The sequence below is a fragment of the Echinops telfairi genome, unplaced genomic scaffold (genome assembly GCF_000313985.2).
Source record: "Echinops telfairi isolate 266 unplaced genomic scaffold, ASM31398v2 ScPeMD7_18;HRSCAF=68, whole genome shotgun sequence".
Lineage (NCBI taxonomy): Eukaryota > Metazoa > Chordata > Mammalia > Afrosoricida > Tenrecidae > Echinops > Echinops telfairi.
The window spans coordinates 23,842,412-23,858,919 of NW_022103915.1; the positions used below are offsets into that span (position 1 = coordinate 23,842,412).

The 16,508-nt window shown below is 42.1% G+C and overlaps 1 protein-coding gene across 2 annotated transcripts in view; it reads left to right on the forward strand.

The window, feature by feature from the left end:
* The first annotated feature begins 16,204 nt into the window (after positions 1 to 16,204).
* GTF2A1 (general transcription factor IIA subunit 1) overlaps positions 16,205 to 16,508 on the forward strand; it is a 44,610-nt gene continuing 44,306 nt past the window's right edge. For both annotated transcript variants that reach the window (XM_004698748.2, XM_045287899.1), the window contains exon 1: positions 16,205 to 16,474. In XM_004698748.2, the coding sequence (XP_004698805.1) occupies positions 16,445 to 16,474 (30 nt within the window). In that variant the 5' untranslated portion in view covers positions 16,205 to 16,444. The remainder of the gene's footprint in view (positions 16,475 to 16,508) is intronic.

The following is a 16,508-nucleotide window of genomic DNA, read 5'->3' on the forward strand; positions in this document are numbered from 1 at the left end:
GCTCGTTTAGGAGCCATCATAGGGCTTAGATAAAATTTCTTAAAAATCGCAAACAATTACAGTACACTGTACAAAAGCAAAAATGCATCTGATATGTAGCTACGATACGTAGCGATGCAGACAGAAGCGTGTACAGTATGAGCCAATCAGTGGCAGTCATGACAGAGCATGCGCTGTTACGCAAAAACCGCGATAGAGTGAAGCCGTGGAAGTCGAAGCGCGAAGTGGCGAGGGTTCACTGTATATAATTACATATTGTTTTTTATTAATCACTATGATTTAATTATGTTCAATTTGGAACAATGAAAATACATCACATATTAACATTACTTCATAAGAGTAGCAAAATTACAGTTATGAAGTAGCAACGAAAATAATTTCATGGTTGGGGGTTACCAGCATGAGGAACTGTATTAAAGGGTCACGGCATTAGGAAGGTTGAGAACCACTGCCTTAGTATCAGTCTACAGAGAGATAGTGAATGAAGCTTCAGACGATTCCTGCCCTTAGCATTTGAGTCTCCCAAACGAAGCCCCAGATGTCACGGAACAGAGACAAGCCAACCTGATATGCTCTGTACAGAGTCCTGGTCCACACACATTTCCTATCCCTAACCATACAGCATAATAAGTGGTTGTTTAGGACAGCAAGTTTTGTGACATGGTGATATTAACTGACATTTACATATTCAATGTTTTTATATTTTATATTGGAAAGCTAGTTCTGTGAAACAAACCGCACCAAACCTCAGTAGCTTAAAACAGAAAACATTTTTTTTTAGACTTTATACATCTCTGACTCATTTGGGGGTTGATCAACCTAGGCCAAGCTACCTTCATGTGTCAATTTTTTCCTGGCAGCTGTATGCTGAGTTTGACAGGGGCAATTTAGTTAGGTTTGTTCCATGTAATTCCATATGTGCTTTTGGAAGAGCAGCCTTACCTGGTTTATCTTAACCTCTAAGCCTCCCCTTTTTCATTGATAGCTTTAAATCTGGAGTGTTAGCTGGATTTTTTCTTTTTCCCCAGAATACACAATACATTTTATTTATTTATTTATTGGATATTTCCTTTTCTTTTTTTTAAAAATCATTTTATTGGGTGCTCATACAGCTCTTATCATAGTCCATACAGCCATCCATGTGTCAAGCACATTTGTACATTTGTTGCCATCATCATTTTCAAAACATTTTTTCTACTTGAGCCCTTGGTATCAGCTTCTCATTTTCTTTCCTTCCTCCTCCACCCTCACTTCCTCATGAACCCTTGATAATTTATTGTTATTTTTTCATGTTTTACACTGACCGATGTCTCCCTTCACCCACTTTTCATTTGTGCGTCCACTAGGAGGGGGTTATATGTAGATCATCGTGATCGGTTCCCCCTTTCTCCCCCATCTTCCCCTTACCCTCCTGGTATTTCTGCCCTCATTATTGGTCTTAACGGGTTTATCTGGCCTGGATTCCCTGTGCTTCCAAGCTGTATTTTTCTAGAGAAGAAAAACCAGTGACATTTATATATGCATAGAAATTTATATTAAGAAAATAGCTCACACATTTGTAGATGAGTTCAAGTCCATGCAGGTTCCATATGCCAAGCTAGAGTTGTATAGCTTTGGGAGCTGATGAACCCAACATCAGCAGGTAGAGTCCAGCCTGGTGGCTATAGAGGTAGAAGAATCCAAGGTCAAGCTTATGACTAGAAAAGTGAATGACTCCGAAGTCATAAACAGGCCTCTCATGACTCTCAGGATCAGAAGGCAATATGGTAGACCATTGGCTCAACTGGTATTTGATGAACTGCAGGATCCAGACTGAACCAGAAGCCAATTAAGCTTTCCCACATGATCTGTATATAGAACAGAGACCACTTTTGTTTAATTGTATCAGGGCTATGACCTAAAGAAGGGTGTTGCATTCCATCCCAATTTTATCCATTAGGGAGGCTCCCAATTGATTGGCCTTGATTATATTGTGTTAGGTCAGGGCATGGTGAATTACTAGATGTTAACTATCAAACCACTAAAGATCCTGGCCCAGCCAAGTTGACTCACAACGTTAACTATCACATCTGAGTATGTCATTCTCATGTGAGAGCAGCATGAGAACAAGAGTGGAAGTGTGCAAAGCTTCTTGAGGTATAGATTTTGATGGCCCACCATCACTTCTGGCACATTCTAATAGCTAAAGTGAGCTCATGGGCAATCTTTGATGGAAGGAGTGGAAAAGTGTACTCCACTATTTAAAGCATTGGAAAGGTACACTCAAAGGGTGTACCTATAGGGAGGGATGGAGAATTAGAGCCATCAGTGCAATATATCACATACTTAGTCTTTATAATTATTAAATAAGTACCACTGTTATCCACTATTTAATCAATAAACCATAAATAATGGGAGTTTCTGGTGAGATGGCTGCTCCCTTGGCTGCCTCATCACTGTAAACAGTCTAAAAGACCAAGCTCTCAAAGATGTTTTAACTCATCATTCTAGCTACCAAATCACAACCAACTGCACATGGACTGGGTCATCCAGTCTTTCCACCTTGAACTGATTTCCTCTCCTTTAATGGGCACTCCGAATCAGTCTAACAACATGGCTTATATCTCCATTTATCTCAGATACCATTAGAAGTCCAAACACCCTTTTTACTAAATGAGAAAGTGGTGTAGGGGCAACACCTGACCTCCTTCAGCCTCAGGAGGGAGAAGGAGAATCCAATTACTCACAATCCAAGACCAAGTGCCATTGGCAGAAGCCATACACACCTCCAGCCTCTATCCTTTCTGACTATATCCTGACACCAACCATCTTCCCATGGAACTCTACTTCTCTACTGAGTTTGATAAGGCATTCCAATGGCCACGCAGCACTCACAGACAATACAACACTAGGGTTTATTAGGGAAGTTAGTAGGTTACCCTAAGGAAGGATCAGAAAACATGGAGGATACGGTTTTTGGATCATAGGAGCACCTTTTTTAAGTTAGTAGCTGCATCTCTCTCTGGTCACAGCCTCTCAGTCACGTGGTCCTTTTGCCTCTGCCTTGTTCCCTGGGCTATTAAGCCCACTGCTTTGCCCTGGTCTCAGTGCTGCAACATCTGGTGCCTCTGCTGCCTTTTCCAATTGAGACAGGGATGCTGAACATGCTGTGCAGGTGTCTCTTCTTTTTGAAGGTCCCAGGATTCTTCCTCTCTGCTTCTGAGATGGCTCCCAGAGGAAGAGCAAAATGCCAGTCCCCTCTAAATGTGTTTCACACAAATCCTATTTGCATGACTCCCGTCAGTCATTTGGTAGGAGTTACAGAGGCATGGATAGAGGAGCCATGCTCAAGCAATTTCACTTCACCACACCAGACTAGCCTGATGTCTATGAATGTAACCCACCGCCCTCTGAGCCTTAGGGTTTGTTATCAATATTCTTTAAATGTAACATCATCTCGATACATTCCTTTCACTTCCAGGCCCTGCCTGAAACCCAGTTATCCTTTAAGGGCACTGCTTCCCAAACAGCCCTCTCCAACAGATACTGCCCTTTCTCGTGCACCATACACTTCTGGACTTGAAGACGTGCAGACTAGTGCATCTTCATAAATTATTCTCCTCCTTCCTCTTCGAAATCTGAAATCCGCTGAAGTTCGTGATGTCAGACTCTTTGTCCCGGATGTTGCTATTCCACTCAGCTCCACATCTTCACTAAAGAGTTCATTGTGTGCCTCTCATCTTCCTCTTCAACCCTCCCCTTGGCATCGCTCTTAACATATAACCAAGCCAACGCTGAGACCACCCAGTTCCTTGACCTCCTCACCTCTAGAGATTTTTCATTCCTTACTCGTAATGATGACTCCATTCCTTCCACTGCCCATTCCTATGATCATATGTTTGCCCATTAATACAGTTTTGATTAGAAGCCCTCCCCTCTGACTTCCAACCTACCTTTTAAAAGTTCTCTTTATCTAATATCTCATCTCAGAATTTTGTTATATTTTCTTAGGACTTCTCATTCATGGAGTCTGTCATTAGTTTTCATTATTCATTACTTCTGCCGAGATACAATTCCCCTTTTGATCCTCTTAGGCTCTAAGGGCCATCATTATAGTCACTCACTGTAGATCCAGGGCAAATGATTTCCTCCCTAAGAACATGACCCAGAAATTGTATGCATCACATTGCATGCCTTGTAGGGTCAAACTGTGTCACATGGTAACACCTACCAGCCAGGGAGGTTCAAGAAGAATCGTCTCTTATTGAAAATAAATAAATTAATTAATTTTTAAAAAAATCCTCTTTTGTTGATCAGACCAGCTACAGCTTAGGCATTCCTTACCAAAAAGACATTCTTATTTGTCATCCCCATTAACATTTTTGGGAAGAGTTCATGATCTTTGCCACATTGGGTAAACCCAGCTTCCCACCTGTTCTAGGTGTGCACCCTAGAACTAGAAAAGCCTCCGGAGAAAAACACATAGACGTCATTCTTTCTGTAAATCTCAAGGGCGTACTTGATTCTGAATAATAATCTGCGTCTTCATGAATGATTCTCTTCCTTCCTCTTCAAAATCTTAAATCCTTGGAAGTTCACGATGTCAGACTCTTTGTCCTGGAAGTTCCTTTGATCATCTGCCATCGAAGATTAACTATTTTGTACCTCCAACTTCTTCCTACCCACTGCCCCCCACTGATACCCTCACCTTGTTTTGTATTGAAAACAGAAAGCAAGCAACCACCTTTTCTTCCCACCAGGAATTGTACCAATCTAACTGCAAAGCCCCACCTCAATTCCAACTTTCTTTGATTCACCCGTTTCTCCTTTCACAGCCAACAACACTCCCTGTTCCAGCAAAGGCCGACTCCTCCACGTGGGGCCTCTCCCCTCTGGCTTTCTCAAGGACTGATGCCTGTAAGAAGCATTTTGTAGTTTCTCACATACCATGGTTATTTCCTTTTTCGGTTGGAGTATTCCCATCAGCTTGGAAATCATCTCTAATAAATCCCACGACCGATCACAGATTACATTTCTGGGTATAAGCTTTCATAGCAAAGCTTCTCCAGAATGTGGTTCCCTATTTGTTCCTCCCATTTTTTCTCACTTCTTATTTTCCTCTCACTTCTCTCCAATTCATCGTCCTCTTGGTTACTACCCTGCCCTGGAATGGCCGCTGTCAATGTTTTCCACCTTATCAAACTCAAGGTCAGTTTTTAAATCAATCTCAGTTCCCACGCTTCATAGTAGCATTTCATACTGTAAAACACTCTCTTTCCTGCAACATTGTTTCCTTAGTGTCCTTGTCTTGGCCACCACCCACAGTCTCATGGTTGGCATGTAAATATTACACATCATTGCTGCCCTGTCTGCAGCTCCATGCTCCCACTGTCCGAATCTCTTTCCTTTGTCTGCTTTACCAGATCTCGTACATTCTCATGGTCGTAAATACCTGTATATACTTAATATTTCCCAAGTCTTTATCTCCAGGTCAGCTCTCAACGCATATGGAATTTATTTGACTTCACCACTTCAGTGTCCAACAAATATCTAAACTTAACTACCCAGAACTCTCTCATCCGAATGTGTTTCCTCTCAGCTTCCCCTAGCTCTAACAAAGCACACCCACATTTTCCCGTCCTCAAAGGACTGCCTGTGAGGGATCTGTGAGACCTCATTTTCCTGAAACCCCATGTCTCTCACAAGGCAAGTCATCATTCCTTCAGGACAGAATTCTGATGCTTTCCACTTCCTTTAACCTCGACCCTTCTCATTCAAATCCCTACAATGGCTCGATGCATCATGTTTTACTTGTATGTTTACTATCAGTCTTGCCTGAGAATCTTCACGAGGGCAGGGAATTTGGTCTGTTTCATTTTGTGCTGTTCCCTGATGGCCTAGAACAGTGGTTCTCAACTTTCCTAATGCCGCGACTCTTTAATACAGTTCCTCATGTTGTGGTGACACCCCCCCAACCATAAAATTATTTTTGTTACTACTTCATAACTGTAATTTTGCTACCGTTATGAATCCAGTGACCCTGTGAAAGGGTCCTTCGACCCCCACAGGGGTTGCGACCCACAGGGTCAGAACCGCTGGCTTAGAATAAGGTCTGATGCCCAGTGAATATTTGTTGATTGAATAGATGAAAAGTACAGTGAGTACCAGATATACAAAGGAAATCATTATGATTTTGAAAAATGGGAATCTGTGCAAATTTCAGAAAATATATTGCCAGGTCTTGGGAATTAGTGACAGCTTTCATCTTTCTTTATATAAGAGAAAACATGCAATAATAAAAAATAAATAATGTGCAATAAGCCACATGGTGAAAATGCTTGATAGCTTTCTTTTTAAGATGTATATATGTATTTTTTAAGAAAACACATTATATCAAAGACTTCATAAAGAAAGAAGATGATGGGGTAAACAGAGAGGGAAAATCTAGCATTATAAATGTGTAGTATAAAAAAAGATAATCACACAATTGATGTGTGTATGGATTGGGATAACAGTTGTATGAGCCCCTAATAAAATGTTAAAAAAGAAAAAAAAAAAGATAATGTAATCACAAACTTAATGAAAATATGAGCCAAATAGGGTACCAAATAAAACAATGTTGTATCATTGTAAAAAAAAAAAAAGATAATCAAATTTGAAAAGACTAACCACTTCTCTTTCTGGAGAAATGAGAAAGGAGATTGCTCTTAACTTTATCGGACAGCTCTGTGGGACTTTTATAAATTTAAGAAGAAGGAAGGAATTAGTCTATTGAGTTAGATGAGTTGTGATTATCAATAAGTATCTAATATGTAGACATTCTGGGACAGATCAAGTCCATTTCTAAGGGCTAACACCAATGGAAAGGTTAGTGGCTTGAACTTACCCACAACTCGGAAAAAAAGTCTGGAGAGAGCTTCTGGAAGGTTTCAGCCTCGAAAGCCCAGTGGGTGCAGTTCTACTTAGAGTTGGAATGAACGACACTAGCAACTGGCTTTTATCCTACAAGAAATCATTTCAAAATGCATAAAGGTGCAAGCATAACAATAATGGTGGCAGCAATGTTTATAACAGCAAGAAGGGAAACAGTGCAACTGGGATTGGTTTAATAAATTATGGTATTGTCATAATATGAAATTCCATTTGGCCATTGGACACCATCGGAGACCTTTAACATTTTACTGGCCTAGGAAGAAGTTTATCATACACTGAGTCTGTGACAAAAAGTAAGTTCCCTGCAAAATGTAAGGTATGAATTCATTTTTTGTTAAAATAGGAACTGTATTCATACACACACACACACACACACACACACGACCTAGTAGAACCCTGGTTAAAGTGCTCAGTGCTAATCAAACTCACCAGCCCCTATTTGGGAGAAGGATGTGGTAGTCTGCTTCCATGAAGATTAAAAATCTAAGTAACAAACAAACAAACAAAATGCCCTCAAATAGATTAAGATTAAAACAAAAACAGCCCACTGCTGATAATAGATTCCAACTCATATACCTTTGGGACAGAATAGAACTGCTCACTAGGGTTTAGAAAACTGTATTCTTGATGGAAGCAGACTGTATTTCTTGATCAGTCAGTGAGTTTGAACCATTGATTCCTTGGTTAGCGGCTCACCCATTGCAATTCCACTCTGGCCAGTAGGGTCACTATGTGTCAGAATCAGCTGGATAGCGCATAACAACATGTAGGCTAACTAGAGATTACTTGCAAGCATAAGAAAAACCTAGGTGAGTTCTGTAGCTAAAGAGATGAGATTACTAGAGCCTCATGCTTTATTCAACATAATTTTTATATAGTGGTCTTTGTAATTTAACGTTTTGTTGTGGTTGCCTTACCCACAAATAAATTGATTTTAAAATGTCATGATTGGTTGAGATTAAAATGAAGTAGGCCGAATATCAGAGACTAAAAACATATGGGAGGGCTCGAGAACAGCCTATATGTGCTGATTACTATTCAATCACATTAAAAAAAAAGAGAGAGATTCTGATTTTATTATTTTTATCCTAACATTGGACACCTACATCTATTAGGTGCTTGTTGAAAAGAGGCTTATTATAACTGGCATTCCATAATGACTGCCTTAGGAAGCCGAAAGCAAAGCAAAGGAAGAGAGAAAGAAGAAACGGGAGGAGGAAAGGCCGCAAGGAGGTGCAGGAGAGGTTAGAAAGGCAGGACTTGGATTTGATTGTCATTTTTAGCTAAGATCAAAAAGAAATATTTGGACACATGAATTAAAGAGGAAAATTGGGGATGAATCCTATCCTTTGAAAATAAAGCCATTATTATGATCAATTTGACTAAGGAGGGTAGAAAATAGGAATCCAAGGAGAAGGGGTGTCTCCTGGGCCTGGGTTTCATCTTTGCTCAGGTGTATTTTATCATCGTACTGATTGTCTTTCACCTCACACGCTTTACACTGTATCAGAAAGCTGAAAAACCTGTCGCTTTAATGTAAGATTTATTGAGTGGTAATGCACTCTAGACTTGAGCAATTACATTACATAGCTGAGTAGAGGTTTCTATCAAGCCTTTTACTGTAAATAATCTGAGTCATTTTAACCTCAGTATATAAATAAAATGGTCAAAAATAAATGAACTCAGAGTACTATACGTTTCATTTCAAACTTGTTTTCCTCTTTGATTCTTAATCTGAGAGCTGAGATTAAAACAACAAAACAGCCAAAAGGTGCTCACTTAATTGGCACACTCATTTCAACATTGCGCTTTGAATCCTAACCTTTTGTCCACAGCACAACATGGTCTAGCAGATAAAGATTTAATAGACTCATCATGTAATTTTCCGTACCATTGATTTACATGGCTGCTGTTCTACCTAACATGACTGAGGACCTGTTTTCCATTGTGCTTAGGAGCTTTACACAGATTCGCTCTTAGTTCACATGGGCCTCTCTAAAGTAGTGTTACAAACATCATTTGACAGGTAAGGGAGGTGATTTAACTTGTCAATGGTCAGAGCCCGGACCAGCTCTGAGGTCTATTAAATTCCACAGTTCGTATCCTTAGGTACTTGCAATCTTACTATCCCTTTCAATATAGGCTTTTATTTTTTTTCTTCTTAATTTATTATGCAATTCCACTGCCACTGGCAGGACTTATTTTTCTATCTCTTTAAGAGGAGTCCAATAGGTTAAAGACAAAGAAATATCCTTCCAAATTTTCTAACACTAGTAATGGTCATCCTACATTTTCTTATTTTATAAAAACCTTCATAATGTAATTTGTCAAGCTAAACTAAAATGTTTGGATTCTAGAGACTCTGGCTAGAAAATGACTGTTCTTGCCAAATTCAATAATTAAATAAGTGTAATTTGGAACACAAAGCAATGTAGAAATCAGTTATTCGAGGCACTTAAAGAAATGTTTTTAATGATGATTTTATGCAAGAAATTATATTTAATTGAGACAAAGTATATTTTAAGTCTCAAATTTGTATGCTTGCAAACTAAACACAAAACCAAACTCCCATCATCGAGTCTGTTTTGACTCACAGTGACCCTTTAGGACAGAGTAGAACTGCCCCTTTGAGTTCCTGAGACTTTAAATCTTTATAGGAGTAGACGGCCTCATCTCTCTCCTGCATAGCGACCGGTGGGCTTGGACTGCTGACCTTGTGTGAGCAGTTCATTGTTAGCCCACTATGCCTCTATGGCTCCTTTGCACACTCTAGATTTACTTGTTTCCCCCCCCCATTCCAAACGATGTTTTCCATATTGTTAACACCTATTTGGAAAACTCAGGGAACAACACCCTCTGACTTAAACCCTCACAGAGTCTTGGACTAAGGGCTTTTTAATCTCTGAAACTGGCTCAAAGAGTCTTCAATGTTGTCTCTTAAAATAGTATGACATAGGACTAGTACAAACTGGAGACAATTTGTGATTAAAGGTTTTTTAAAAAAATGAGGGGGAGTGTGGAGTGGAGATCCAAAGCCCATCTCTCTGTAGGCAACTGGACCTCCCTTTACAGAAGGGTTGCGGGAAGGAGATGAGTCAGGGTGCAGTATAGCACCAATGAAATATACAACTTTCCTCTAGTTCTTTAATGCTTCCTCCCTCCCACTATCATGATCTCAATTCTACCTTGCAAATCCAGCTAGACCAGAGAATGTACACTGGTACAGCCTGGAGCTGGAAACACAGGGAATCCAGGACAGATAAACCCCTCAGGATCAATAATGAGAGTAGCGATACCAGGAGGGTAAGGGGAAGGTGGGGGACAAAGGGGTAGGCGATCACAAGGATCTACATATAACCCCCCTCCCTGGGGGACAGGCAACAGAAAAAGTAGGTGAAGGGAGACATCGGACAGTGTAAGACATGAAAAATAATTTATAAATTATCAAGGGTTCGTGAGGGAGGGAGGGAAAAATGAGCTGATACCAAGGGCTAGAGTAGAAAGAAAATGTTTTGAGAATGATGGCAACAAATGTACAAATGTGCTTGACACAATGGATGTATGTATGAATTGTGATAAGATTTGTACAAACTGCAAGATATGACAAAATAACAATTTATAAAGTATCAAGGGCTCATAAGGGGGGCGGGCGGGGAGGGAGGGGAAAAATGAGGACCTAATGCCGGGGGTTTAAGTGGAGAGAAAATGTTTTGAGAATGATGTACAAATGCGCTTTACACAATTGATGTGTGTATGGATTGCAATAACAGTTGTATGAGCCCCTAATAAAAGGTTTAAAAAAAATGAGTTGTACAAACCTCTCATAATATGATGTAAAACAAACCCATTTTATTAACATATACCTCATGTACAATTCAATATCTTCACCACCATCAACTTTGAGAGAGTTTAAAGTTTTTAAAAAACCAAACACTGCCATATAAACCCATTATTATTATTATTGCTTCTCAGTTAGGCAGAGAATACAAAGTGGCAAAGTTCTCCTTTTAAAAAAAAAATTGCGGGAACCAATTACAAGAATCTAAGTATAGCCTCCTGCCTGGGGAATGAACAGCAGAGAAGAAGGCGGAGGGAGACGTCGGACATTGTAACTTATGACAAAACTATAATAATTAATGAATTATGAAAGGTTCAGGGAAGGGGGAGGGGGGAGGGAAGGGGAAAAATGAGCAAACGATATTGAGGGCTAAAGTAGAGGGCAAATGTTTTGAGATTGAGGAGGGCAACAGGTGTACATATGTGCTTGACTCAATGGATGTATGTATGGACTGTGATAAGAATTGTACGAGCCCTCAGTAAAATAATTTTTTGAAAATTTGCTTGTTTAAACACTCTTGTTAGTTTTTGCTTCTCTCCATCTCATTATTACTTAATCGGTGGCATAGTAGCTCCCTATTGGGCTGCTAACCACAAACCCAACAATTCAAAACCACCCGCTCAAAACAAACAAACAAAAAACCCACACCCAATGCTCCAGGAGAAAGGTGGGTTTTCTACTTCCAAGAGCCTGACAGCCTCGGAAACTCATGGGGCACTTCTGCTCCGTTCTGCTGGCTCACCATGAGTCAGAATTGACCCCACGGCTGAGTTTTGATGTAAACACAGTAATTCGGAGTTTTGATTCTTTGGCTTGCACGCCTTGATTTTTTGACAATCACCCATGTAAAAGGAAAGCCCCGCCCTTGGTCTTCATGCAGAAGTCGTACTTCCTCTCTGGTCTGAGATCTAAGATAACCTTCCTAAGCCTTTCCTTTGAAAATCTCTCCTACCTTTACTTAAACCCTCTACCACCAGAGACAGCAAGGTTCTAGTGAACTCAAATCAGCCCATTTAATTCCAGTTTCAGTAATAATTCTCTACAAAACTGTAGTTGGTAGATTAAATACAGATTTACTTGACCTGCTAGGATTATTAAAACGTTGTCTATGTAGACTTTTCAGTGATATCAGAAACCTCTATCGAGTTGAAGCCATATGAGTGGGAAGATTATAACAGAGATCTATAAATCAAAAGATCATCTGGCATGGGAAGAACATTTTTATAAAACTCCCTGAGCAAGCCTCTTATGCATTTCTCCATTTTCAATTGTCCCAAATCATAGCTGTGATTTAAAATGAAGCCTACATAGCTGGGAAATCAGAGAAAGAGGAAACACATGTAATTAAACACAGTGCTTAATATTAATTACATTTATAACAGAACACCCGGTCTTCTTAGGGATACTGATACTTTAGACTGAAGAAAAGAAGCATCATTGGTTGTAAAATATGTTTATTTTGTTAAATGGGACATTTAAAACATACATAAAAGTCAGAAATCAATAAACCCAAAAGTACCTGTTATAGGAACTGGCAACTGAGAGCTCAGTAGGTGGAACCTGCCAGCAGCCCCACTGGAGAGAGATGAGGTAGTCTGCTTCTGTAAATTTTAAGTCCTGGCAAGCCTCGAGGAGAATTCTACTGGGCTCTGGGGGGCCTGGAGTTGTAATCTATTCCAGGGTAACCAGTTTGTTAATGGGTACCTGTTATAAATCGAATGTCTTCCAAAAATACACATTGAGGTCCTGACCCTTAACCCAGAGAAACCAAGTCCACTGCCTTCAGTTCTTAGCGAGGGCTAGTCCCTGTGTTACAGGGTAGAACTGCTCCACAGCGTTTTCTTGACGAATCTTCTTCATTTTTAACTTTTGATTGGGAATTGGGTGAAGGTTGACGGAGCAGATCAGTTGTCCACTCCGCAGTTGATACCCATTGTGTTTCATCTTGTTACCCTCCGTATTGAGTCCATGCCCTGGTATGTGACTTCATCTCACTTACTTTGGATCTGTTCTTAGCAGAGGCAAGTTCCTGGAAAAGGACATCATGCTTGGTAAAATAGAGGAAGACCCTCGACGAGATGGACGGACACGGGGGCTGCAATAACGGGCTGGAACTTAATAGCCATTGTGAAGATGGTGAAGAACCGGGGAGCATTTGCTCTGTTGCTATGAGTTGGATCTGAGGCACCAACACAACGAGAACCCCAGAATGATGGAGCCTAATTAACAACCTGCACCAAGGGGAAACGAGAAAGAGAGTAAGTGCCTTATTTTAGGAAGCTAGCTTATGGAGCACCGAACAGAACAATGCTATTTAGTGGATGCTCAAAGTATTTCAGTGACCTAGCAATACTTAAATGAATTTTTCTAACTATTGATCACATATAACCTGCAGGTGAGCTATAATTCTCAAATTGCTTGGCAGGCCACACAAAACAATGAGTATACAAAACACAGTTAGTACACGAAAATAATTCTACAGTTCATTATCTTGACATCTTCTTTCCAATGACTGCCTCTTACTAATCTTAAACAATGACCAAGGAAGCCGGAAGAGGTCATGTCAACCTTAATCAAGATTCAAATAGTAAGTCACCCTCCAAACTCGTTTGAACCCTTGAGAAACAAAGTCTGAGATGAAACAACTAAAGCATAAATGGCAACTACAAAAACGACTTCAACAACACTGACTATATTAAAACAAAGCTAGTGAAAATGAGCATGCCTGCCGTTGTGCTCACAACTCACACTCTTAGTGGTGCCGATCCCTGTTAGGGAACATCTCTTAACTCATGTTGGCCATGTTTCCTTTTTCTCTTTCTAACCCTTCTGAGCTTTCCTTGTGGGGAAACGCTGCCCTTCTTATCTCAAATAGTTGATTCTTTTAGGCGTTCAGATCTCACTAATGTTTTTGTTTTCCTAACAGACCTGTGGCTTGGCTGAAAAGATGAGACTGTCATTTTTATGGAAGTCAGTGAGGCTTTTATTCTGCAGCACTCTGGGTGGGTTGGAACCAACAACCTTTAGGGAGCACATGATGGAAAATGATTTGTAGCTATACCAAAAACAACACCACCACCCCTCCCCAACCTGTTGCCATCTAATTGAATCCTTTCTTACTCACAGGGACCCTAGAGAACCTCTCTGTAGGGAGTGGGAACCTTGGTGGTATAGTGGCTACCTGCAGAGCTGTGAGATGGTGCTGCAAGGTCAGCCATCTACATGGTCAGTGATCCACAAGGTCATAGTTCTGAAAGGTCAGGAGTTTGAAACCACCATCTCCTCCCCTGGGAGAAAAACAAGACTTTCTACTCCTTGAAGTGATAAGTCTTGGAGACTCACAAGGGGTAATTCTACATGTCCTACAGGGTCATTAAGAGTAGGCTTCAACTCAGGGCAGTAGGCTCGGTTTTTATAGGGTTTCCAGAGGCTAAACTCTTAATGGAAGACTGCCACAAAATGGAGCAGTTGGTGGGTACTAAGCGCTTATCATCCCCTGGGAGGCAAGCATTTATCACTGACTCACCAGGTCTCCTTTGTAGTGCTACCAGGGCCCTGGAAATAGGTTTTATGTTAATTAGGCTATAGGAGTAAATTCAACTTCAAATGGATCTTATTTCAGAAGAGATTAGCCACTACCACAACAGTAACTTCTACTTTAGAATACCCTTTAAACTAGTTGCCATAAACTTGATGCTGATTACCCCATAGGGTTTCACAATGGCTGATTTTTTTTTTTTTTTTGGAGTAGACCACAGCAGCTGAGGGCATTCACCCCTCCCACTGCTGTGAAGAGCAAATATCATGGGTGGTCCTAATCACCTGTCTACAGTACTCTCAATGCTAACCAATGGCAAAACATTTGTTCATTTAGAGTTGGAGGGAACAAAAGGTGAGGGAATGCTTGTGCAAAGAGAGGGTTGTATGTATATGTATGGAGGCAACAAGTTCTCTTAATATACAGGCAGCTGTGTGGTCAACTGTGAAGCAAGAGAGTGGCGGTGAGTGGATGATCATCAGATGATGTCAGGAGCAATCTCAAATTTTATGTCAATTCACAAATGCATCTCTGAGCCTTACTGAGCTTTTCTCCAGTCCCATCTGCCAGGTTCCGGAGGCTGCTTCATTTCCTCCCTCCTCTGGGAGGATGCCTTCGGTATTTATTTACATTACAGCAGTGTACAACTTTGGCATTTTGTTTTGCCTTTTGGGGGCAAAGTTCCTCATTTCATTCCATGCTTCTCAATTCCTAGAGACAAGGAAACCGCACCGTGTAGTGTGCCCTGTAAACACATTTTCTGTTGCATGTGAACTTTTGATATAAAGTATAATTTGCTTGGGCAGCAAAAACGCCCGTTGAACTGTACACCCAGCACGGGCACTTTGACCCCTTTCTCACTGCAGCTTGGTCGGTCAAGGGAACATATTTCAGATGCGATCGGTCCCTATGTGTTGGGTTTGTGGGTATATTTGCAGTGTTACTAAAAATCAGAAGACGCTACCATGTTTTCGTAATACAATGGTGGTGTTTTTGTTTTTACCATGTCCACGGTGGTTAAGAAGTTATTTAAAGTACGAGAACTAGTAGGGGCCAAAGGTTTGGGGAACTTCGCAGTCGTACCCAGGAGGGGTCAAACGCCTTGGCTGGTTTCTGCTACGGGGACGTGAAGACCGACATGCAAATCGGCCTTCAACCCTTTTACAAAACGAGAGAAGGTCCGCCATCGGTGACAAGTTCTAGCGCCGCGGGGCTTACAGATAGATTTCGGTTCTCGCTCGGAGAGGTGACTCCGCATTTGACATTCTACTCCGAAACCGTGCGCACCACAGGCCGGAAGGAACCACGTGATCGGCCCACCCCCGCGGCCATTCCCACCGAGGCACTCGCCCCCTCCCACCCCGTAGGTCTTCCAGCGCGGGACCGCGCGAAAACTCCTGGCCAGAGGCGGAAGCAGCAGGCCTGGGACAGCAATGTTCCCGGGACTCGCGCCTCCCCACATCGCTTTGCTCAATGCGCGGCCGAAGACTTCCGTCCGAGTGCCAATCACGTGATCACGCGATACTTGGGGAAGTGGCGGCTCGGCTACACTCCTCCAGCCCCCGGGCTCCGCCCGCCCAGCACCCTCCACGGCCCGTGACGACGGCGCGGCCCGCGGCGGCCTGGGCCCCGGCGCGCCTGCGCACGCGGCTCTCGCGGTGTCTCGCGCTCGGCCCCGCCCACCGCTGCCCCCGCCTTTTCCGCCCCTCCCTCCCCTACGCCCTGTCTCTCGGCGGAGCGGCGGCGGAGGCTCGCGCAGCTCGTTGGCTCGCTATATAAAGGCGAGAAGCAGGCGGACCGGACGGCTGGAGCTGCAGCCGGTGGCGGCAGCGGTGGCGCTAGGAGCGGTGACCGGTGGTTTCCCTCCTTCGCGCGGGGTGGGGAGTGGGCAACGCCCCCTGGACCCTCGCAGGGTCGTTGCCTTTTTTTTTTTTTTTTTTTGAAAGGCGATTCTCGAGGTTTTTAGCGCCGGGAGGAGTGCCCCCCTCCTCCTGCTCTCCTCACCGCTCCCCTCTACTCCGTCAGGATCCAATTTTAAGATTTTTTTTTTCCTCCCCCCATCGTACGGTGACTTGGTTCACCCTCCGGGTGTTTTGAGTTTTTGGTTTTGTCTTGTTTTCTTGGGGTTCTCCCCTTCTTGTTTGTGTTGTGTGGAAATGGCGAACTCGGCAAACACAAACACCGTGGTAAGGACGTGGTTCGGTGGCCGGCGGGGGCTTC